At 32.4% G+C, this 25,605-nt stretch overlaps 2 protein-coding genes across 2 annotated transcripts in view; both read right to left on the reverse strand.

The window, feature by feature from the left end:
* LOC148629513 (neuroligin-4, X-linked-like) overlaps nt 1-18,332 on the reverse strand; it is a 107,684-nt gene extending 89,352 nt beyond the window's left edge. The window contains exon 1 of the mRNA XM_088552587.1: nt 17,447-18,332. Within this exon, the coding sequence (XP_088408713.1) occupies nt 17,447-17,846 (400 nt within the window). The 5' untranslated portion in view covers nt 17,847-18,332. The remainder of the gene's footprint in view (nt 1-17,446) is intronic.
* A 3,809-nt stretch (nt 18,333-22,141) lies between these two features.
* On the reverse strand, nt 22,142-24,424 carry LOC148629514 (uncharacterized). The gene is made up of 5 exons (XM_088575972.1): nt 24,348-24,424; nt 23,869-23,948; nt 23,365-23,488; nt 23,032-23,230; nt 22,142-22,828 (listed from the first exon to the last, which is right to left on the reverse strand). The coding sequence occupies exons 1-5, from the start codon at nt 24,422-24,424 to the stop codon at nt 22,142-22,144; spliced, it is 1,167 nt and encodes a 388-aa protein (XP_088432098.1).
* Nucleotides 24,425-25,605: the final 1,181 nt, after the last annotated feature.

A 25,605-nucleotide genomic window follows, 5' to 3' on the forward strand; every position in this document is an offset into this window, starting at 1 on the left:
GAACCTTAACAAAAGTGATTTTACATTTATCCAATAATACCTTATTTGAATTGAAAAATATTTACATTCGTCTTATCTAAAGTACATAAAAGATAAATGTTGTCATTCTCCAGTTTTCTTTATCTTTAATTTTGTACATCACTCATTAAATTTCATCCAGTAGTTTTTACAAACACTCAAAAAGTATGTAAAGTCACCCTATTTTCAACAGAGAAGTTTGAGAAAATCGGCTAATAAACAGCAAAATAGCCACGGCAGTGTTCTACATCTATTTTAACAAGTGACTTCTCCCTCTAATATACACTCTCTTCATGTAGGAAAAAATGAAAAGTGATTACGCATTTTCAAAAATTACTCCAAAAATGTGTTCCTCAAATGCTCTGCACATGAGTTTATGAACTAGAAGAATTTTCATAATCAAAAATGGTTTCTACAAAATGTATGTCTGTGGTTAAAAATTGAGCACAGATGTTCATAAATTGAAGCAATGAATGTTCATTGTCAACGTATGTGGTACACCAAGAACAGATTTATAAACAGGTCGGGAATGTTGCAGTATACTTTATTCAGGGACGGACAAACACGTATTCCTGTTGAGTTAAAAATCTCAGTTCAAAAACACATTGCGAAGAGTGGAATTACTTTGACAAAATACAACGAAGTGTTTGATAGTATCTGTGTAGCTTGGTCCCCATTTTACCAGAGTTCAAGAAAAAATGCTCTGTTCAGTTCTGTCATTGAGTTTGCAACACGCCAACCGATGAATTGGCAATTGTTCACCGCTATATTCCTAACATGTAAAAAGTAACTCTCATTGTCCATGGTTTCTACCTTTCCCTTGTTCGCAAAACGAGACGACTGTTCGAATACCCAATCGAAGAAGCCAAAGAATCAAATGATATATAACACTCGATTAGATATGAGAAAAATATTAGGTAATATGATTTAAAGTAAAAGTTTTATAAATAGATATGTCAATATTTTCGGTCGTTTTGGCATTGTCTTAAGTAAAGTTATATATATATATATATATATATATATATATATATATATATATATATATATATATATATCGGAAATCTAAATGATTGTTAAAATCACACATAAAGAGTGACTATATAAAAGTATTGAATTCTCTCAAACTATCAGTAGATCAGCTCGATACAAATCAAAACTACTTAGAGAAGGCTGATTTATTCCCGAATAAATTTCTTTTTTTTGTTTGTCTGAAATCAAATCGCTAACTGACTATGAAACAAATATTTGATTAAGATATCCAGTTGTCAATTACTTGATTCAAAAGTAAACTTGGAAAAAATAAGACTGAAGAGCCTCGAGGGCAACCAGCTGGTATATGTTAAACGTTCGACACAATCAACAGACCTAAATTTCTGTCATAAGGGTTTGTGTATTTTTATGCATTTGGGAAATCTTGACAAGTTATTTGTTTGGTATATTTTTCTTTTCTTTTTTTTGTGTAAAATGCACTTTAATGTATTCTTGAAAGTTATAAATTTATCAATAGCGTAAGCTATTGAACTTGGTATGAATTGGGAATGCACTTTGAGGGTAATATTTTAGTTTATGAGCACAAATTATGAATGTGTTGTAGGGTAAAACGGAGAAGAATCATTACTAATAGCACAAACAAGTGAGGATTACTTAGACAAATCAACACCAAGGGTTACTAAAGGACAGGACAACAGACGAAGAACAAAAAAGAAGTACATACAAACCCCACTAAACTATATTGAACTATGACCTCCAAAAAGATGAATGAGTTAAAAAATAAGATTTTTATACCATGAAGCATCTGGGATGTTACTATAACTGAAACCATTGTAGATAATTCGGATTTAAGGTTGTATTATTTTGAAGTTTTGAAGTGGAAATCTTATTTCTTCTGAAAATTTCAAATTAAAGTCGAAATAAGAAGATTTTTAATTGCCTATGTAGTGTCCTTTATTTCAAGTTCTTTAAGTAGATGAAATGAAAAATGTCAACTTATCTAGGATTGTTTAGTGTAAATACTTCATTTAAGGGTAAAGAGTAATCAAGGAAACCAAGGTTATAGCGGTAATCAAAAGCATGTAATCCAGGGACAAAGACCAGACATGGAACACAGACATACACAACAAAGAACATAAAGTAACTAAAATCATACATACAAAGTAACACAAGTAAATGAGCAACTCAGACTCAACTAAAACCTGGGAGCATGGACCAGGTGCACCGGTAGGGTAAGGGTCCTCTGCTTTTCTAGAAACACCCGCTGAGTTGCTCATAAAAAGTCAAGTCCGGGGTAGACAAACGCGGAAAGGAAAACTATGACCCGTTGAATAAATCAGTTTTCATGGTGCTGATGGATACACCATAACGATCCACGAGTTCATGATGACGACCATAAAACTTCTGTAGTGATGACTTCAATCTTGTAGCAACATAACCCTGTTCTAGAAGCCTATTTGTTAGAGTTCTAGCGCGATACAAAAAGTCTGCGTAGTTTCGGCAAGCTCTGGCATAACGTATGAGTTGCGATATGAACACTCCATACGCAGGAGCCGAAGGGATGTGGAAACAGATGAAAGGAAAGTTGACAATTCTGAATGAAAAGTCATCACGTTTGTCGTAATGTTTGGTCAGGTTGTATTATTTTTTGTTGTTGATTGTAACAATTGTGAAACATTGATTTTGTTAAATGCTACAAGACACCTACACAGACAATCAAATGAAATTGATACACTAGTCTCTAGCATGCATTTTAGATTTTCCTAATCTTCAGTAAAAAGCAGCCTTCTCACACAAATTGCCCATCTGTCTTGTAGCTTTTCCCTCAGAAAACAACATAAGATCTTATATAACGTAAGGTACAAAATGATATTGTGTTGTATGTATATAAAGTGCTAGATGCAATGTGTCAATTTATTGTCTTCATAATGTATCTTTCATTTGTCATTCCTCTGCCGATAAAAAAATGTGTTTTGGAGGTATCTATGTTTTGTTTCTTCTTATTCAATTAATATTATTCACTCAGACTCGACAATACAAAATAATCGAAAATTGCTATCAAAATAACCCTTCTAAAATTAAATACATTTCTTAGCTGTCATCGCCATATGAAAGAAGCGATGTTGTCAACTTAATTGATTCCTTGGAAGGAGACATAATGTAACTAATGGAACTTCCATCTTAATTGTGTCTCTTATCTTATAGGTTCTTAATCTGGCTATTAATGATTGACAGAAAACAACAGAAAGGAAGTCTTTATCACGGAATATACAAAGTCTGTTAATTTCGTCTTCAACAACATTTCAAATTTTGAAAAGAAAACTTTTTTCCTCGTAAAAATGCCAATGCCAACCAGTACAGTTATTAAACTTAATTAGACTTACCGAAAAACTTATTCTTTTAAGTACACTTTATCTGTGCTTTTCTATTATATCATTATAGCAGATTAATGATGAATAAGATAATAATTGCCTAAAATTACACTGCTATATCGTTACTGTACTGACATTTACCCACCTACATTGGAAAATGCTATATCATCATGTCAAAATTCGAGCTTTTCGATCAAACACAAGTATTTAGGATTCAGAGAGCCAACACTGATTGTCCAATTACATAATTATATCCCCATATTGTTGTATATCTTGTCAACTAAGAAACAATCTAGGTATTTTTACATAACGAAGATGTCAAATATCATATGATTTAAGTGTTACAGCAAACATTACAGACTGCATCATAACAATATAGAACTATCACTGAGAACAGATCTAATACCTGCAATTACTTACCACAAGCTAACCCACTCAGTATGAAACAGAGTTCAAGAGCTATACATATTGCAGTTTGTAGCAAAGGGTTGGTAGAGATTTCGGTATATATTAATTATTATACATGTAAAACGTCATTAGACACTTTGATTCAATATCGGCTGTTGGTCTGTATATATCAGATATGGTAATATCCATGATATTATTTAATTGTCAAACCTGTCTGAAGTGACTCTCTAAGAAAGAGCTAAATCATGGTCTTATAAGAGAGGTAGTCTTTATTTACAGGTCAAAATTACATAAAATTAACCATGTAGGGAAAATACATTCACTCATATTCTTTTAGACAGGTTATGGCTGAATACTATTGTTCGCTGAGGATTTTTTTACTATTTATGTTTGTATGTCCTTAGTTTGTAAATATTTATTGTGTACGTAATTTACTGTCCGTACATTAATACACAGTCAAAGGTCATGCACCCCAATCTGATCTAATATGGACCACATAAAGCAATTTCCATAGATCTAAACATATGTTAACCTTACAAACTTTACCTGTTGCTATTCAAAGACGACTATGTGAACTCATATAATGAGTTGTTGTGCCATTAAGCAGTAACCAAAAGTACTAATGGTCAATTTTGGTCAATAGAATCATAACTTATATATATCATGGAGTATGAATTCATAAAGTGTTTAATTATCATTGTTCCATTAGCACCAATATTATGAATGTATAGTTTTATAGCTCAAGGAGAAAATAATAAAGCCTAATCAGATAGCAACCGGTCAAAATGTTCTGGTCGCCTTGCATATCATCGTGTGATAAATCACAAAATTAAAACATTTAAGATCAAAAGAAAAATATGGCAATGTTTTTCATTTCAAAACTTACTGGTTTGCTTTGAGAATGGATAAGGAAAATATATACTACATAAAAATATACGTTCCTACATTACCTTTTCTAGGAATATTGAGATTAAGCATTAAACACTCCTCCCTTCTATAAGTAATATATTGTTTTATATGATGTAAGCGTTCCTGGAGGATCACAAAGGATAACGGTTCATTTTGCATCGTGAACTTTTCTCTCTGAGGACAAACACCTCTAAAACTTGTATTGTAAAAGACGCGTGTTCCAAGCCATTTTTCAAGAGTTCCCGATGGAGGCATAAACCTCAATCTTTTTTGTCTTGTAGAAGCAAATTGGAGACCACTAAAAACTTCAGTTGGCAGTAGATTTTCCCGTTTAAATATCATTCCGACCAGACTACCATATCGTGTAGTAAATACACGTGGCTCCAACCTTCTACGTGATACTGTACTTCTTTCACATCTTGTAAACTTTGTTATGAATATTAAACTTTGCCATAATATAACTCCTGTAAACATGGATTTAACGTCAGAGGCCAGCATGCTATACTTATTGATACTTTACAAGTCCTAGTTAACAAGAACCTTGTTATTCAGATGACTTTGTTAAAGTCCAATTATAAAGCTCCCATTAAACAGAGACATAAGACGTCCTTGTTGGCTCCTCCTATAATTTACTTATGACTCTTGATAAACAAATAAGAATTATATACTGTAACGTATTCTTAAACCTTTTCCATCATAAATAGACCATGCTGGTTATTGGACAAGTCTTCCGATATGATATCAAAAGTAATTTCAGCCGCGCATGGCATCATACAATAATGGTACATGTTATTAAATTAGGAAAATATCAGCAGATTGGATTCGTAAACAGTGACATGCAGCTTTTATGTTCTCCTTTATCTAATAGAACTTGTCCACAGAGAAAAAATTCTTCAACTCAAAAAGACCTTATCAGTAGTCTGGGATATACAAGAATGGGCATTGTTAGCCTGTAACCATCACTCCAATAAATTCAAAAATGATATTATATTTTATAGCTGGGTAATAGTTGTTCACATTGGAACATCAATAAGATACGAAAAACCAGCATTGTTGATGTAAAAGTCAATTTTACGTTTGTTCTTTTCAGTTTTATGAATGGTTTGTTTCCTTGGTTCAACGAAAAATTGAAACACAGACACTAAATTTCTTACAAGACTAAATTAATAAGTAACTCTTTCATGCTCTATTTATTGAATTTCCAGGAAAAATTACTGACTAATACGTACCAAAATATGAAACAAGTGTCCTTGAAACTGTTTTCAAGGGTGTTGCAACGTAGGTGGCATCACGTTGTCGCAACCAATAGTATTTTCCACTGTATAGAAAGACCATTGAAGATTCTAATCATAGCTTATAGATAGTCGTCAAAGTATGTTTGATGGGAAACATATGGGTGTCCTGTTCATCAAATGCTTTAATGTCATACCAGGAATGGTATTGTGAAGAAAACAATTAAAAGTTGACGAATTTTTAATATTCTATTTTTATTGAGTTTAATTTCATTATGTTAACGTCATTGGTAATAATATGTCTTGTCTTGAGGAACAATAATGACAATCTGCATAGAGGTTTGAGAAAATTTGATCTGTCGAAAACAAGTTCTCTGCTTGATGAAGATAGTTTTAAAATAAGTTGATAACTGAAATAACACACATACCATTACTGAATGAAAACATTAAAGTACTTAGTAAGACTAAATTATAAATGTTTGTGCTGTTTTAAATCGGATCATAAAAAGTTATACATACTTATGTATTAGTCCTGTACGAAAACCTAACGAATATTTTTTTTTTCACGTTGTAATATTGAGCATTAAATGAATTTATATATGTAACCGGTCTGAATCACGTCCGTTGACACGCCTTTTAAGGTTTATATTTAAAAGTGCAATTTTTAACATGTCAAAAGAAGATTCATAACAGCCACAAATTTTATCTGAAGGAATGATCTCTGGACTTAACTGGGACAATAATGAAAATCAATGATAAAAATCATATCTGCAAATACGTAATAGTTATAAATGAGTTTTTGATTTCCCCAGCAACCAAGTAATAAAATGTCTTATCTTGGAAAGCGATCTTTTGATACAGTCCTGGGGACAAAACTGTGGTATTGGTATATTATACAAAAATAATGAAAGCTATAACTGTTGGTATGTGAAATTTGCTGCTTATGGCATTGGTTTAGTTTTATAGCACACGTAGATAATAAATAAAGGTATATTTATCCCTTTAGACATTTTAATATTAATCCGAGTTAAAATGCAACTTAGTGTGCAGATTGCTTCGTGATATTATGAAAAAAAGAGAAAACAGGGTTAAAGAGTGTCGTTTGCAGGTGTTTAGTTTGATCATAAAGTATCTTATCCCCTTCCCAAACCGTTGAAAACAATCTTAAAATTAATCTTGTTGGACGTGTTTTTATAGTTAAACAACTGCAAGCAGTTCCAAAATTGCTGTAAAATTCTCGAAAACATTTGTTAAATGGTACCGACTTATACCTTACTATTTTATGATTTACATGTGGCATTGGAAATCATGATAAAATAACTGCTTCCCAACTGATTTGTAATAACCACTCCTTCCATAGAGTATATCTTTTACTTCAAACAGAATTGATAATTTCTTCATTTTATCTGTAAATGTTGTTTCTTTTTAAGGATACAGGCGTCAAATTGTGTTTTCTTATCAATGTAAGTAACTTTTTTGCTAGCACTTATAGGATAATTAATTGGAAAGAGAGTTCTCAAAATATTATCACGAATTCAAATGACACCACAGTCCTGATAATTTTGGTAATTTGGTTATTTTTGTTAGAACTAATTTCTCTTATTTTTTACATCATAAAATATAATGCAAATCTATATAGATCATTTTGTGGAGAATCATGTCAAGTTTTAAATCATTTGTGTCTATGTGAAAAACATGAAACGGCTCCGTAGAACTAGAACAAAAAAAATCCATAAATATTCCGAATAAATATACTATCAGAAACGTAACCATTTGGTGTCATGATATTATCATGTTAGACACTACCCTTATGGGCTCTTAAAATGTTATGTCAAAATGAAGCTGATATTTACAAATAATCATATCAAAGAAAAGTTCAATATATAGGTTACACTTATAAACAATCCCGAATCTGTTATTGATTGACAGGTATTTTCCTAAATTACCTACATTTACTCTTACTGAACTTCCTTGAACGTATTTAGATGTATAATTGCTTTATTTAACGTTAGACAGACAGAATGAGATGAAGGGTTACCAACAACTATTATTGTTTAACATCATTAATGTAAGAACTTTGAGTGGTTTAAATGTTAATTGGATGTGAAAAGTCGCATTGAAACAATATTTTGTGAGAGTTCTTTTATGAATAAAGTTGGAAACAGTTTTATAGTGATAATTAATTACTTTATACGCAACAAATCTTATTTTGTAGCCAATTTATAGTATTGTTTTACCAACACTAGGAATAGAAGAACACCAAGTCAAAATTACATAGTTTAATTGACAAAAACAAACACATAAAAAAGGTCTAATGTTAAAAGTTAAAGTAAAATGGCTGCTCAATTTACTTGAAAAACCTTACTTCTAAATGTAATTTAAACCAATACATGGTGTACTCTATATTTCATACATACTGTAGCATTCAGTTGGTTTCATACGATCTTGAATTTCCATCAGTTTTGACAGTGTGTTTTGGAATCATATGGTTCCTTTTAAATCATCGTATTCATTTCAATTGATTCCCCAAGAGTGCATTATTATTGAATTTCAGACCTGAGTTCCGTGCTAAAATTAACAAAGAATTAATATCATTGAGAACGATTATTAATGCAATCGCGATTAAATTTAAGCGGTTTTATCATTCACCCTTGTAAATTAACAAGAAAACAGTTAAAATTTCCAGAGCAATCTCAGTTTTAAACAACGGGAAAACTAGTGGAAATTCCGCTCATCACATCGTTATAGAATTTGATTTATATATGGAGGCGATGCATCCTATTCGGTTATTAAGGAACCTCATATTGACCCAATCTAACAGTTTTTTTTATGAATCTAATTCTTAAGTTGCGTCATGGTACAACACATTTCGACACTAACGAACTGTGCATATAGGAAGTAGGAAATCAGCAAGTTAGCACATACTATATATGGTCAAGAGACTCGAAACACTGCTGTGACAGGATGTTATGCGTTCCTTACTTAAATTATGAATCTGACTTGACAAATACACTCATTTGTTTTTTTTTAAAGAAACAATGCGAATGTATTTTTTTTATCCAGTGTCAGATGGTCAATGGTTTGAAAAAGCTGAAACGAATAATTCTGAAGGAAGGCTAAAATGACAATATCAGTAACACAAACTATAACTTAAATAAGCATTGTACCGTGTTTTGAAAAAAATATGTCAGGTAAGTATCATTACTTTGGTGCATGCTGGTTCAATCGCACTCTCTCATAGTGTTTAAAGTTCTCTCCAACTTACCTTTCATTGGAACATACACATTGATTTTTAGACACCCCTCCGTTTGCTTAAGCAAATAAGGCTCTATTCTCCGTAAACGACTTAAAACGTAAAATGACAGAGTCATGCTCATCGACCTCAAATGACGAAATTGTTGGTAGCAAACAACCATTGAACTAGAAGCCATGAATGATCTCGAATGATTCCATTCCTTGTTCAGTATCAATGGTTCACGAAATCTGCCAAGTAAGCCATATTGAATTCCTCGGAACGCTTTAATTGTTCCTAAAGACTGATTTTGGAATGGGATCAGCATTCCGGACATTGGTCGTAAATTGATGCTTTTTTCACAACACACATACCACACTTCAGTTATCAAAAGCAGAGCCCAGATATTTTCCAAAATAGTACACCACATTACAGCTGGTAATAAAAACGAGGTACTTTCTTCTTAAGATACACCAGTACTACACATAAACTATACATTTATAGAGAAAACATCTTGAATTAGAGTCTTTTTAAGGACCATCTATGGATTATTGTTGGAAATTCTTGATTTTATAGCTCGCTGGAAGCAAGTTGATAAACCTGACACCGTCTTTCACTTTCTTTATTAGGTTAACTCAATTTGTCTACATCAATGAAGAATGACAACTAGCTCCCTCTTGATTTGTCTTTTATGGCACTTGTTGTAGGAATATTTATCATCGTCAGATTGGAAGAATTGATTGAGTTTCTATCCTAATGACTGACTCTTTGCATGTGTTCTTTGGATCATAAAGATAGAACTTTTTTTTGAATACATGGGTGCTCATTTCTTGAGGCAAATTTCTTTCGAATTACATTTATAACTCATAGCGCTCAAACTACTTTTGAATCAAATTTTGCTCATTGTGTGTTTTAATTATACCTTTTAAAAACTTGCCATTATTTAGAAACAATACGTGAATTTCTTCAACGTCGGTTCAATTTAGGTATAAAATGAATGGTATAAATTGTGCAAATTTATTACATCAAGTACGATAACACTGCATAGGGAAGCAATTGTGTAATTTAACAAATATTCTCAGTCTATTCCAATGTTAATTTACTAAAATGATTTAGTATTATCATAATAAAGCCTAACTTGTTATTCGATGATTCGATCAAAATTGTTTGGTCCTTCAATAAACCTTGAATAGAATTGGACTATTTATGAGCAGCTCAGTGGGTGTTTCTAAAAAATGCAGAGGACGCTTACCCTACCTGCGTATCTGGCCCATGCTTCCAGTTTTAGTGAAGTCAGAGTTGCTCATTTACCTTAGTTGCTTTGTATTATTTAGGTCATTTTATGTTCTTTCGTGTGTGTGTGTGTCTGTTTTTATTGCCTGGTCTTTGTCACTGGATTACATTCTTTTGATTTTTAGCTAGAATCTTGGTTTCCTTGATTACTCCTGCACTGGCCTGTAACAATAGTTATATACTAGTCAACAAAAGAATTGATTGAGCATTCTAATCAATAACAATATTTAACCCATTATGTAAGAAACAATGCCAAATAAATAAAGTATTTATTCTTTAACGTTCTATTTGAGACAGTAACAAAGCAGTTTCTTGACCAAATACGGACAGTTAAAAATAAGTTTCCGGAATTTCAGTTTGCCGAATTAAATAGGGAAATTATTACATCTTTGAGCTGACCCGAAATTCTGTGGTTGTGGGATCAGGTATTGCTTGCGTCGAACTTTCAGCACACAATTTGCGGTTGCGGGAATGTAGAAGACGTATCCTTGGGTCATGACCGCACGGCGTCTGAGTCATTATGATATGGGCCAGTTTGCGTCAGGTGCACCGATAAGGTAACCGTCCTCTGCTTTTTGAAGAAACATCCGCCGAGTTGTTCATAAAATGTCAAGTCCTGGGTAGACGAAAGAAGAAAGGAAAACTATGACACCTATGTCAACTTTTTAAGATTTCAAATTGATTTTTGGCCTTATTTATAGACTTAAACTGTTAAAGAAATTGTTAATTGAAAAGAAATATATTGATATATTGACACATTTTATTTTTAAGCGTTTCTTTCGTTGAGTAGAATATAGTGCAATTTGGGACAATACAAAACCCTTAAAATTCCCATACGATTCAGATTAACCAAAAGAAAGATACAAAACGTCAGAGTAATTCCGTTGTTTGGTATGCCCTAAATTACAGTATGCATTTAGATAAAAGTAAAACAATAATTGAAGGCTTTGATTTAACTTCATATATGCATTGAATAATTTTTTATCAAAAAACAAAAACATGTCATCAGTTGTATGCAACTTTTCTAAACAATGAACCAAAATATCGTAATAATAATCAGTTACTGACTATGATTCAGAATGCGATAGTGATAAAGTGGTTTTGTATATTTTAAGGTTTCCATTGATAATTCGGTACTCTGGTTATCTTTCAAACTTATTCCCAATCAAAAACTTGGGTATAAATCAGTAACAAAAATATGCCCCTATGTAAAATTACATTGAAGTGGAGAAGACCAAGTAATTTTAAAAAAAAGCATTTTATACCAAAATATTCTTTAGAAAAAAAAAGACGATACCAAGTAACTAAAAATACATGTTTTAGGGAAACGATGTTTTTAATGGACACTTTCTGTCAGTTACGTTTACTGACAAGTGAGAAGAAACAAACAGCTCCTGTTACTTGTCGACAAAATTGGAGGCCATTTACCAAAATTTCACATTATATGACATAACAGTGTTAACACAATGATTTTAAAGAATGAAATAAAATCTAATGACAGTTACAACTTTCGTGTAATGAATTTTGTAATTGATAAACTTCGTCAACCTTGTGGCCAATATTTCTTATGTGTCATCTATGCATATAAAATTTACGAATAATCAGCATACGCATATTGATTTACATAGTGCTAAGGTTGATATCACTATATGATTTCGGACTCCTCAATATATGATTGGTATTTATATATTTCGATGCTATAATTTACATATTTCCTAAAGAGCTCTTCTGCTGTTTGTGCTTCTCAAATGAAACATTATCCACGAATATATGACAACATTCCGCTTATTTGAACACGAAGATAACATGAAATGAAAAATACTAATTATACGGAGATATTTCAAATACTTTATCTTAATTGTTATCATTAAGATTATCCAGGGAGTAATTTATTGCTAAATGATATTATATTTTAATTGAGTGTATGCATCATTACATGAAGTACATTAAAACACGATATTTGGTTTTAATGTGATTATCATGTCGTTTCGTGCATCAAAATTTGTTTTTCTTGATCTGTTTGGAGGATATATTTTAGAAAGACTTTATTCGAGATACTTATCAAATTAAGTGTTATATCATATACAATATACGAAAAATTCGTAAAATTTCCGACACTTAAAGGATATGTCAGTCGTGAAAGGAGTCATAAGTACTATCACCTACAAAAACTGAAATCTAAGGATAAACTGTGATAAATGAAGAGCAATAATAAAATTACCGAACTGATAGAATCTAGGCAGTAGTCAAAAGGAATAGTCTAAAAGGACAGTCCGAACAAAAAAATGGTATTATCATAGCAAAAACCGGAAAGTAAGAAACCTACCTCAATGGTCCTGATATTGTATGGCCAATTTAAAATAAAATGTGGGTAAAAGTTTTATAGCGCGTTAAATGGGTATCTAGATGATATGCATCATATAACATTGTTAACACTCTCGAGTAGAACAAATATACAAGCATCTACACATTCCCAACTGCCGTATTCTCTTTACACTATATCTCCTTTCTCGATCTCTGTTCCTTTAAGAACATATTAATATCTGAGATAGAATTCCTATTGGATTTTATAGTTATGTGACTTAGTTGTTGACTAAAATACATGTTTAATGACATTTTTCCATCTTCCACATACCATAGCGTGATAAGCGTGCCACGCTGAAGGGGGAAAATACAGAGACGACCCATATACACAATAGAGCCAATAGAAAAATACACTTACAAATAAAACTGAAGATAAGAAAATTAAGATATCATAATCAATTAAGAACTAAAAATTGCAATATGAACCCATCCAATCCCCCCAAATGGGAGGGACACAGAGGATGTGCTCCGGAAGAATAAGCAGGTATTACGCCAACAGCGGCGCCTGTCACATTGAATTGCAAGTAAATGAAATCCGGTAACTGTTTAGTTTTAATAATGTATCTCCCCCGATACGCTCTTGTCAAGGCGTAGTATCACAACGGTCCCATAAAAAAAAGAACGGAACAACTCACAACTTGATGATTTCATTTAATCTTACGAAGTTTGCTGATGCAAATAAAATGGAAATGTTGATAACTAATAGACAAATTAAGTGTCCGGGATGAAAAGTCACCTTTATACATAGAACAATTCAGCGTAGGAACATTAAACGACTGATCTTGATCTTAATAATTACATATTGATACACCATGCGATAATTAACTTACCCAACATTAATGATTTATTTGAAAATGTTCAAAGAACGTGTCATCTAAGTCTAATTGTAATACCCTTGCATGATAGAAATGTGACCTAAAACTTGCAGTGAAGAAAATATGCTCGCACCGTTGTGAGTCAAAAGACCTAGTTCTTATTGCTCCTCCTACACGGTACGTCAAAGGAGCATCACCAGTGTTGCTAGTAAGGGTTGTCAATCCAGTAAGGCATGAAATCTTACCGAAAATACCTTGTCTCATCTGTGAGTAAAAAAAATTATATCGGTCAATCAAGTTGTGTTGTCGGTCGTAAAAATTCTGTGGACAACAACAGTGGAACATATTCCTGTCTTAAATTTTAAAAGTTATTTGCTTTCAAAGAAAGTCTGTGTATAGATAAAATACCAGGCTTGACAGTAAATGTTTGACTATGTTGTGTATGCTCCTTGGCTAGTGACATTGGTATATAGCCACTAAGAAAGGGGAAGTTTATAATTTGAAAGCCAAAACCACCTCGTGTGTCATTTAGATTTGATTTTAAACGTCCTGCATCATTCAAGGTGTATTAATGATCATATTAATATCAAGTTCATTTGGGTAGAATAGATGTAAGAAAGTCTTTACACCAGGAAAAAGTGCGTTAACGATGGTATGTATAGCAAAATAAAAAAGCAACGCAAAAAAAAAAAAAAAAACGTTTTCATAGGAACTTTTTTGACCGGAATTACCGATGAAATATTTTTTGCAGAGATGATAATATGATAACTACAATATCATAATTAGCCACTTAGACTTTTCAAGACGTAAAAACCATATTATTTTGAGTAAAACATATTTAGGTAAAATTGAATAAATAATTTTGTGATGATAAAGTGCATATAAATAAGTTATTATTATTGGGAATCATGGATGGTCAATGAAAACAGAATACTTCCAATAATCGTCATTGCTATTCATTTTCCAGATCGGAAGTAAAGCAAAGAAGTAGACAAATTACTAAACAATTCAGAATCAATTGGCGTATGCCAAATCCTAAAAATTATTCAACGTTTGATAGACAGGATAGCATGCGAATCAAATGCATGTTAAACATTCTAATATGACGTGCTTCAAACCTCTTTAAACGACAGCCATGGTAAAAAGAGATAAACACATGACCAACATTTCGTGTAACACATAGGTTGCGTCTTTTCAAAATTTTAAAGAAACTATTTCTGTTAGCATCAAAATCAATTACGGAAACTCCATTTCATCATTATTTTACGACGGGTTGGCCGTTTATGTTGTTATTTAAGCCCTTTCTATCGCTCGGGGGTAAAATAATGCGACGTAAATGGCCAAATCGTGGTAAAACAATGATAAAATGGAGTTTCCGTGATTTATATCTTTATTTAAAAAATAAAGCACAAAATTTTAAATGCAAAAACCAAAAAGATGGGAAAAGGCACCTAACAGCTTTGAAGAGGAAATTAAAATCAAACAATGTATCTGAATGGGCAGTAGTTTTCTTCAGTTTGAATAAGCAGAATCCAATGAATTATTGCTTTCTGACCTATTTCTTCACTCTTATGAGGCAAACTTTATAACTAATCTAATCCAAAAGAAGACACTTCGTTTAGCCATATCCTTTGATCTCAGTTTCCGCTTTATAGATGACGTATTATCGTCGAACAGTCCTAGTTTCGGAGATTTTATACATCGCATCTACCCTACAGAACTTGAGATAAAGGATACTAGACAATGTGAAGTCAGCCTCCTATCTTGACCTAAACTTTGAGATTAATGGTAAAGGAAAACTATTGACAAAACTGTACTACAAACGCAATGACTTTTTAATCTGCATTTCTTTTCATCTGTAGCAACTTCAACATCCCTGCAGAACCTGCGTGTGGAGTTTTCACATCACACCTCATTCTTTATGCCAGAACTTGCTGTAACAACGCAGACTTTTTTCAGCGCGCTAGACTGCTTACAATTGGGCTTCTGGAAAAGGGTTATATGGTAAGATTGAAGTGGTCACAACAGAAGTTTTATGGTCGTCATCATGAACTCGTGGATCATTACGGTGTTCCCATCTGCACCACGAGAACCGTTTTATTCAACGTGTCATAGTTTTTCTTTTTCGTCTGCCCGGAATTGACTTTTATGAGCAACTCAGCGGGTGTTTTTAGAAAAGCACAGAAAGATTAACCTACCGGTACACCTTGTCCACGCTCCCAGTTTTTAGTGAAGTCCGAGTCGAACGAGATAACAAGATATATATATGTATACGTGGTTACATGGCATTCACATTTTGGCAAGTAATATGTCCTCAAATGTGTAATATGTTCCAAAAAATCAGTTATTTCAGAAAACTTTAATCGCGTTAGGTATCATCATCAGAATCTTCCAATAATCACTGCTACTTATTTGTTTAAGCTGAAGCACGACCTACTAAAATTAGCTTTAAAAATGCTTTTGTACTGTATACGTTCATTGAAGTTCCCCTTAAAAGATGTAATATAGCAAACTTTTCTCCACTGCATAATTGATGTAAAGAAAAGACTATAAAAGTCTCGATAGTTTATTAAACATTTCTAGCCAAAGGCTCTAAATTTCAACGTTTAAAAATCTCAATTACAATTAACGATAACCAGTTGCAAACAATTTAGAAATAATACAAGTAAGTTTATTCCTCTACTGTTGCACCTGGTTCGTGTTTCCAGTTTGTGTCTGAGTTGTTAAACATATATATTCCTTTTGTGGTTCCCATTTGTTTTAGCCCAATTCCATACAATTCAGTTTGATCCTAGCATAAAGACTGGTCAGGATACATATTCAATTATAACCAATCTTTTATTCCGGTACTTTGCAGTAAACTATAACTTAAAATGAAGAATCATTTACTACCTACATAATGACCCGATTACTTAAACAGGTTGAATGCACTATGTGTTCAAGCATCAACTTGCTTTTAAGTACAATTAAAGAAAAGCCAACCTTCAACATGAGGTAATTTTCTAATATTTTCCTCAGGAATCTGAGAAAAATTCTCTTTCAATTTATTTCGTTTACCTTGCGGATATGACAAGTAAGTCTGTAGGTAAAATCCTTCAAGGAATTATTGTCAATATCAAATAGAGAGCATTTCGTTGTAATTGAAAGAGTAGACTTAACTTATTGGCCATATGCAAGTTGATAATTCGTAGTCTGTCCCGAAGCTTAGAATTATCAAAGCTTGAGAGAACTGGAATTAAAAAAAAAAAGTTGTTTACCGATTTTTTCCCCCTTAGTCTAAAGTGTATTTTCAGTTCGACACAAATTTTAAATGCACTAAGTTTTTTGACAACAATGAAATGTCTTAGGTTGAATTCCAATCAATTAATAATGATAATAACAATACGAAATTTCATTTGAAAATCATGTACATGTAGGCAGTCAATCTATGTCTTCAAACTTAACAAGACATAAAATGATTATTTCAATGCTCGAAGGCATTTTTACCGTATATTGTCACTAGCAGGGATAGAAGCAGTGAGGAAAATTGACGAATCAAATGTCTTCTATTGAATTGTTAAATAAAAACAAATTTGGTTCAACCTGATTAAAAGCGCGTCTTCCTGGGTAAAAATATGCACTAAATTATTTTTGCCTTATAGATCATGAGATACATTGATAAAAAATGACGATTGACAAACAAGAATAGTGGCGGGAGTAAATTTTTAAAACGTTTATAGAATCTTTTGTAAAATGCAATATTGACTTAATTGTTATCAAATGATTCTTTAACAAATTTGTCATCATTGCTAAAGAATTGTTACAATTACTAACCTTTGACTAGGATGTAAAGATTAAGATTCAGGCACTCCTCTGATATCTGTAAAACAAAAGGTTCAATATTCCTTAAACGATTACGTAAAAAATCACTGGAGTTTATAATTTGAGGACAAACACTTCTAAAACGTCTGTATGAAAATACTCTCACTGACAACCATTTCTCCAGAGAACCAGTTGGAGGCATGTATCTCATCTTGTAACTTTTGGTTGAAGCATACTGAAATCCATTAAATATCTCCACAGGCTGCAGCTTCGATCCCAATTGTTTTATCATACCTTTACATTCTCCATAACGGGTAGATACAGCACGAGGGTTCACATCGGAACACCGGGTGAGAATAATGCACAATAGTGTTTCAAAAAAGTATATAAAGCTAAAATAAACACCCATCATCAGTGAAGATGGATGTTTGGTGAGTAGTGCAATCTTTTATGCAATATCCCCAAAATATCTATACATTGCGACTGTATAATATAGAAGTACGTTGAAGAGAATTGAAATATTGTATGGTTTCTGTCATAAGTCTGTCTAGTAGAATTCTATACGCCATTTTGGTCATGTATTTTGCCTATTAACTTAAAACTGTCGGATGGTAAATGATTAATCACCAGTTTTAATAAACACCCAATACAGGAACTACAATCACCATCAATTTAATCACTCAAGTTTAACGAATCAAATTCAAACATATTGCAGCAATTCTCTTAAACTTGATTAGTATCTGTTGTTTGTGTTAATCTCCCTCTCTCGTAGGCCGTCATGCCAATATTTAATAACACTTAATAACACTCTATTATGGTAGAATTGAACGTTTTATGATTAATTTCAATGGCAGGGAAATGTCTAGTTAAATCCCAGCAAAATATAGAGAATATAGGAGATACCTTTCCAAGCGATCACCGATAATTATGAAATTAATGTGAGCATCGCGTTTTAACGTAGAAAACCTTCCATGAAAACAAATATCTTTTAAATAGTTTTTCTTTTGTTGGAAAAAATATGCAAGTAATGCATCATGAGTTTCATTAATAATACAAATGATCAAGTGGTACAAAACTGATGGAAATGGGGTATGCAAAATATATTGACTTAAAAAATCAAATTGACAGTTTGATGAGAAGCAGGATTATAGGCAGGAAAGTGGCATACTAAGTACCACTTTGATTGTCTTCAATGAGTCAATCCAGTAGGAGTATTTCAATGCATATAAGAGTTTGCATTATACTTTGGAAGAGTAATCAAGAGAACCAAGGTTATAGCAGTAATCAAAGGAATATAATGCCGGGACAAAGATTAGACATGGAAAACAGACATACACAACAAAGAACATAAAGTAACTAAAATCATACATACAAAGTAACAAAAGCAAATGAGCAACTCAGACTCCACTAAAAACTACGAGCATGGACCAGGTGCACCGGTAGGGTAAGCGTCCTCTGCTTTTCCAGAAATACCCACCGAGTTGCTCATAAAAAGTCAAGTCCGGGGTAGGCAAAAGAGGAAAGGAAAACTTTGACACGTTGAACAAATCAGTTTTTATGGTTCAGATGGATACACCGTAACAATCCACGAATTCATGATGACGACCATAACATTTCTGTAGTGATGACTTCAATCTTGTAGCAACATAACCCTTTTCCAGAAGCCTAATTGTAAGAATCTTGTACGATACAAAAGTCTGCATAGTTACGGCAAGCTCTGGCGTAACGTTTGAGTTGTGATATGACCACTCCACTGAATGAAAACTTATCTCGTTTGTCGTAAAGTTTGGTCATTAGTTTTCCATTACCATCGATCTCTAGGTAGAGGTCAAGATATGAGGCTGACTACACAGTGTCTGTAGTATCTTGTATCTCATGTTCTTTGGGTAGATGCAATGTATCAAAGCCCCGAAACTTGGATTGTTGAACGATAATACGTCATCTATATGGCGGAAGCTGAGATTAAAGGATCTAGCTGAACGATGTTCTTTCTTGAAACACGAAAGCCTGTTTAAAGGTATATTTGACAAAGAGTTCCCTTTCATAGCAGAGTAGATACCTCCATTACAAATTAGAAGAATAGTTTGTTTCTTAGTTGCTGAATTGAATAAAATATCTAAAAGGTCACCATGTTTTGGTGAAAGTTGTAATTATTTACACAAGTCTTTGACTGTTAATATCGTTAAGTGTGAAGCGTCATCCTCTTTCCGAAACATTAAGTCACCACTGTAGAGAATGAAACAGCATGATTATGTTATGATAAAGGCGATTTCTCTACCATCCAACTGTTCTTCACAGTCTTGTTTTTCTTTTCAATTCGATAATTTGGAAATGTTATGACGGGAAATATATTGCACTTATATTGTCTAGTTTCATTTGAAAACAAATTAATCAGACTTTTCTTAATGGAACGTACTGTAATCTTTACTTCCTTATTTGTCTGATTCTTAATTCACTGAAAAATATAAAATGTCAAAACTTCAATACCAGTCAAACTGAGGTTTTTATATTATAACCTAAGTCCAAACAGTATTAACAACGCGGGGAATCTGCACTAACGTCCATGGTTAAGTTAGAATGAAACAATCTGAAAAATCTAAGACAAGATAAGCAAACAAACTGTCAGTACCAAACAACAATAATATGCACGTTGCGTCAGCGACGTCCTATATAAGTAAAATGTAAGACCAGAACTATGAATTGCTAAAAAATATTCGGACATTTGTCGACAAGGAAGTACGCATGTGATTAGGCGCTGTCGACTTTGAGCTCCGCCCATCATAAGCATAGCCTAATCATGTTAGAAAAAAAATACTGGTCAACATCAAATCTTAAAAACAAAATCTAAATTATGTAGGGGCTTAAAGATTTTCAGATTGTATTATTCTGATACTTAGCCAAATTTTAAATTTTTGCTATCTGAATACATTTGAAACAAAAATTACAATATATATATATATACCCTGGGCTTGACTTTATGAGCAACAAGGCGGGTGTATCTAGAAAAGCAGAGGACCCTTACCCTACCGGTGCACCTGATTCATGCTCCCAGTTTTTAGTGGAGTCTTTGTTGTGTATGTCTGTTTTCCATGTCTGGTCTTTGTCCCTGGATTACATTCTTTTGATTACCGCTATAACCTTGGCTCCCTTGATTTCTCTTCCAAATAACTTTTTTGTTTGAAATAGAACGCACATCACTATTAATAGTGAACAAATTACATTTAAAATAAAGGCGTTCAAAAACTTTGACTTTGATAAGATATGCTATAAAAGTGGTTTTATATTTCATGAACCAAACTTTCAAAATAAAGAGCAAAAAATGATATTTGTTGTTGATTTACGATATTAACGCGGATCCTATCATGACTAAAACATAGTTTAAACAGAGGTATTACGTTTTGTTCACGTCAACCTGCCTTTTCAGTAGTAAAGGTTTAACGTTCTTACTATTAACACCCCTATATTGGGAGTAAAGAAGGTATTTCAATTCTAACATTAGTGCGTCATGCTTAACATTAAGACTATGTATAAAAGCGTCTAATATTAAAATATGGAGTTTAAACTGTTATATAGAAAGCAATTAATTAATGAGACTTTAGAAATCTTTCTAAAAGCTATATGAAAAAAGGGTTATACATTTTTGTGCTTGTAATATTTTATTCATGTGGAAAATGATATTTTTAATTGGACTCTCTAGTTTGTAAACGAATGTGTTAACAAAAAATTAGAGTTATCTCCCTTTAGAAATGGTAGTACATTACATTGAATATTCCTCCACCACTAGAAGAAATATGACATATCAACCGGGTTTTACAAACTTACAATGTAACAGGTGCCGCTGGCAGAGCAGGACATGTAAGTTTCCGAAGCACCTGATGTCTTTGTAGAAATGCAATGCTTCCTTCACTATACGACCTTTCGGCCCATAGGTAATGATTCTGAGATGAACAGCTACTTAATATAATTTTTTATCATAAGCATTCCACAAACTGTCCGTTTTGACATATTTCAGTAATATCACAAGCGATAAAAAAAAGTTTAAGTATGACATTACAAAGATCTACAGATATTTTATATTTGACTTGTATCAAGTTGTTATAATAAGTTGTTAGGATCACATTGAAGAAGCACTGTGATGGCAAGACTGAATAAACTGTATTGCTTCAGAGGTTGTAAAGAAATGAAATAAAGTTTGTAAACAATCACCAATGAGTTAAAATGGGTCCTGAATATATGCACTTGTCAAGGAAACTGACTGGCACAGTGACTAATGATATGTATAAATTGATTATTTTAGTCAAAATCTAACAAAATAACCAATTGGAAGCATTTTTTATGTAATGATGTTGGAAAACGGTACGACTGTACTGAAATTTCACTCAGCAACAGCCGCTATTTCATCTTTTGACGACAAGAAGTCTATACAATTACGATAATTCAGTTAAAATGAATAATTGATAATACAATATCATAGTTTATGCAGTAGTTCCCTTATTTAAAATTTCAGTGATCTCCAATATATACCAATGACCAAACTATCAATTTCAATCTTCAATGAAGGCCTGACATGTATAACCAATAACGGACAATGATAATTCTTTATCATTTAACTAATCTATTACAATCATATTCCAAATAAAATACACACATAAAAAAATGCAACATTTTTATCCTGTGTTATACAAAACTGAAATGTTGAACAAAAGTTCATTTATGACAGTAAAATTTTGAATTATTGATACTACATTGAATGTCATAACGTAACGTGTCAGAAAATACTTTCTCCAAATCCAGAATGGCGTTAAAATGTGCAGATTGTACCAATAGACTTCTTTCCCTAAAATGAAACCTTTGATCATTTCCCTCTCTGAACTCATTTTTCACAGGAAGAGTAAATACATTATCGCATCTTTCGGAAATAATTTTACGCGTAAAAGGCTGATAGCGCATATCATATAACTTCAGATCCCAAAATATTTTCTCCCAATTATTGTCGAAGTTTTTCTCAAAAAAGTAATCCACTAAAATGTTCAGATTGCTTTTGCTGTGACATTTAATTGGAGTTTTATCATGCATAGAAATATGTTTTTCTCTATGTTTATAGAGATACATTTTTGCAGGTTTTTTCAATTTCAATGTCTCAATGTCACATTTGTCATATTTAAGCACATCTTTATTCAATTTAACTGCTGGCATGGCAACGTCCACGAGTGGAAACACTAAAACATTCACCAAACATCGTTCTGTGTTCTTTACTTCGATCCGATTATAATTGATCATTGTTTTAACAATTCGAATCATATCAAAAACCACTGGTAACAAAGACATGGAACTTTTTCCATTTCGGAGAAAATATGATTTCCAGTATAAAAAAGAAGTATATTTCAAAATAGTCTACTATAAATGAATGAATTTTCCCCACTTCTGTATCATCCTTTTTTCTGTATATATTTTCGAATCCCTGATTATTTCCTTAAAACACTTATCAAATTCACCATTAACCAACGTTGAAATGTGATGTAGGAGTATAGTTTTTGAATGATATAATGTCGGAACTTTAAACGAATATGAAAAGTTCTTATTCAAAAGGCTGGTACTGAGAAATTGACGTCTAGATACCATGTCGAAATTTTGATAATTCTATACAAATATCTGTGGTAGGATGCTGTGTTACGAATGTAGAATGTCTCTTGTGTGTTGTGAACTACTCTCCAGCATTGTTCTTTACAATTACTTTCGCATGTACCATTTGTAGCGCAAATATCGAGGAACATGGGGTCTGTACAATATTTTCCACTAAATACGTCGGTTTTTTCTAAGTGTGAGAAAAGAAGGCAGGAAGAAGTTAATCTTCGACAACATTCGATATATTAATGTGAAGAAATTCTTACTAGTCCAAACCAACAATGCATTGACATCGTCATGTGTACTCATAAAGTGAAGACAACAACTCCCATAAGTTCTTTGTCTCTGAAGAATAATATTGTCTTGCAGTCGAAATTATTCCTTCATGAAACTCGTTCCTAACGACTTTGAAGGACCTCTCAAATATATCTTCCAATTATATACAACAATATTGATAAGGTTCATGATCATGCTTAGACTGAACAATTCTCAGTTGGTTCATTGATAAGTGATGATTTTCTACACTACTACTTATTCTAGCTTGCCCGGGGCATATTGGTATTATTTTCATGTCTGATATCAATGGCTTTATAATTGCTAAGATGTCAAATTACATACAGCAGATTTTTTAAGGGATTTCTAAATGAATTATCAATGTGTCCATTTTTTAAAATTATGACTTCCTTACCAAATGGATGTTTGATCTGACATGCTACCAGAGCGAAATTATTTTAGTGCACAGGTATACAGGTATTCTTGTTAATAAAATTCTTTAAACAATCATACATACATTGTAACACCGTAGTTACCATATCCTTGAAGTTGGTTATCATCATTTTTGACAAAATATGTATCGTTCATGTAGTTTGAAAATACCTCCATTGCATTCCTAAAAAATGAAAACAATTAAAGAGTTCTTTTGTTTTTCACTGTCAATCCTCTCATTTGAAATGACTCTTTTATGAATATTTAAATTGGTATTAACATCACTTCGGTTCTTTTGCGTATTGATATAACTTTAACACGTGTGAAATCATGTGGATAATCTTAGTAAGAATCATTAACTATGTCAATAGAAAAGCGAAAGGGTGTTTTGTATAGATTTTAATAGCATAATAATAGTTAATACTGTAACCCCTTACTAGAATAAAGGGGTTAAATAATTGAGTATATTTCCTCTGCTATACATAGAGGAAATGGAGTGTACTTGTTTTTCAGAGTTGAAGTCCTATTTCTCACAAAGCAAGGTTTAGATGTATATATTATAAGACAAGTTATATACATATACATTAGAATGCTTCTTTCCTGAGGGGGTACTTGCATGGATTTGTCGAACTTTGCTATGTCATGTTTAAGATTGACCATTTCGCTTAATGTAGGTTTGTTGCTCTAATTTTTTTTTTAAAATTTAATAGAAACAAACAGTGTGGTATCTATCATTTACATTGAATAAGAATATTTCTGTACTGATTTTTTTCTTAAGTCTTACAACTCTGAAAGGGAGCTGCATAGTTGTTATAGACTACATGAAGTTACATGTATTAGAACTTTTCATACATTCTTGTGTAAAAAATCAAAGCAATAAAGTTGGTGCCATTTTCCTGACATTTTTTTATCTTTAGAAATAAGAACGCAAAGAAACTTCTTGCAAGCAACAATGTATTTATACCAACAATTTCTTGTGGATTTCGTCAGTACTGGCTCTTCAGAGTCTGCAAGATAAATAATGAATTTGGTGTAAGATGATATATTGTTCTACGTGCAAACACTGGGACCATCACATGAGTTCACACAATCATGCAGTATGGTTGTTTTGTGTTGAGATTTTAAGACAGTTTTGTGTTATAGATTCCTTATACACATGACGCCATTTGCACTAGTAATATTACTACAAATATTTTGAAAGTAATACATTATGTATAATAAAAAAAACATATTTTGGGTTGTATAGTTAAATTTAGTTCAAAATGTACTTCAATTTAATTGATTGAAAATACGAAACTGCCCTGGTATAATAAGAAATATAACTCTATAGGACTCTTTGTCAGGATTAACTTCTACTCAAATGATCACCTAGTAACACAATGATAACTATACTGTAATTTCCTGCAAAAAAAATAATAACACATCTACACAGTGTATGTCATACAGTTATTTCATAATTTTTTGTACTCTAAAAAATAAAAAAAGATCAAATCCCATAACCCAGTAAAATATAGTAAAAAATAGTAAAAAAACCCAGGTTTCATATCACTGCAGGGTTGAACCATGAAAAGGTAGGGCAAGTATGGACACACTATTCAAGGTTGATACTGCTTTGAATTTTGATTGCATTGACACAGGATGAGAATTTCATCAGAATCAATGTGGGCTTTTTTGAACCTTATTTGGTTCAAAGCAATGTGAAGTTTCCTGCGGAGAAAAATAATTTCACCAGAATCAAAGTGGCCCTTTTTCGTCCTCATTTGGTTCAAAGTCTGAACTTTACTTAGGAAAAAAGGCACATTGTAGTATAATTTCAAAAAGGTCCATTTTCTTTTACTCCA

Source organism: Perna viridis, chromosome 1, assembly GCF_037379345.1.
Source record: "Perna viridis isolate PV_CMFRI_1.1 ecotype Kerala chromosome 1, ASM3737934v1, whole genome shotgun sequence".
In the NCBI taxonomy this organism is placed as follows: domain Eukaryota; kingdom Metazoa; phylum Mollusca; class Bivalvia; order Mytilida; family Mytilidae; genus Perna; species Perna viridis.

Excerpts from the sequence above, each read along its gene's own strand:
- LOC148629514 (XM_088575972.1), bottom strand. The coding sequence starts at position 24,424 with ATGGTCAATCTTAAACATGACATAGCAAAGTTCGACAAATCCATGCAA. Across the intron at positions 23,949-24,347 it reads CAGGAAAGAAGCATTCTAAT|GAATGCAATGGAGGTATTTT; the intron begins GTATATGTATAT and ends TTCATTTTTTAG. Across the intron at positions 22,829-23,031 it reads ATCTAGACGTCAATTTCTCA|ACTATTTTGAAATATACTTC; the intron begins GTACCAGCCTTT and ends CATTTATAGTAG.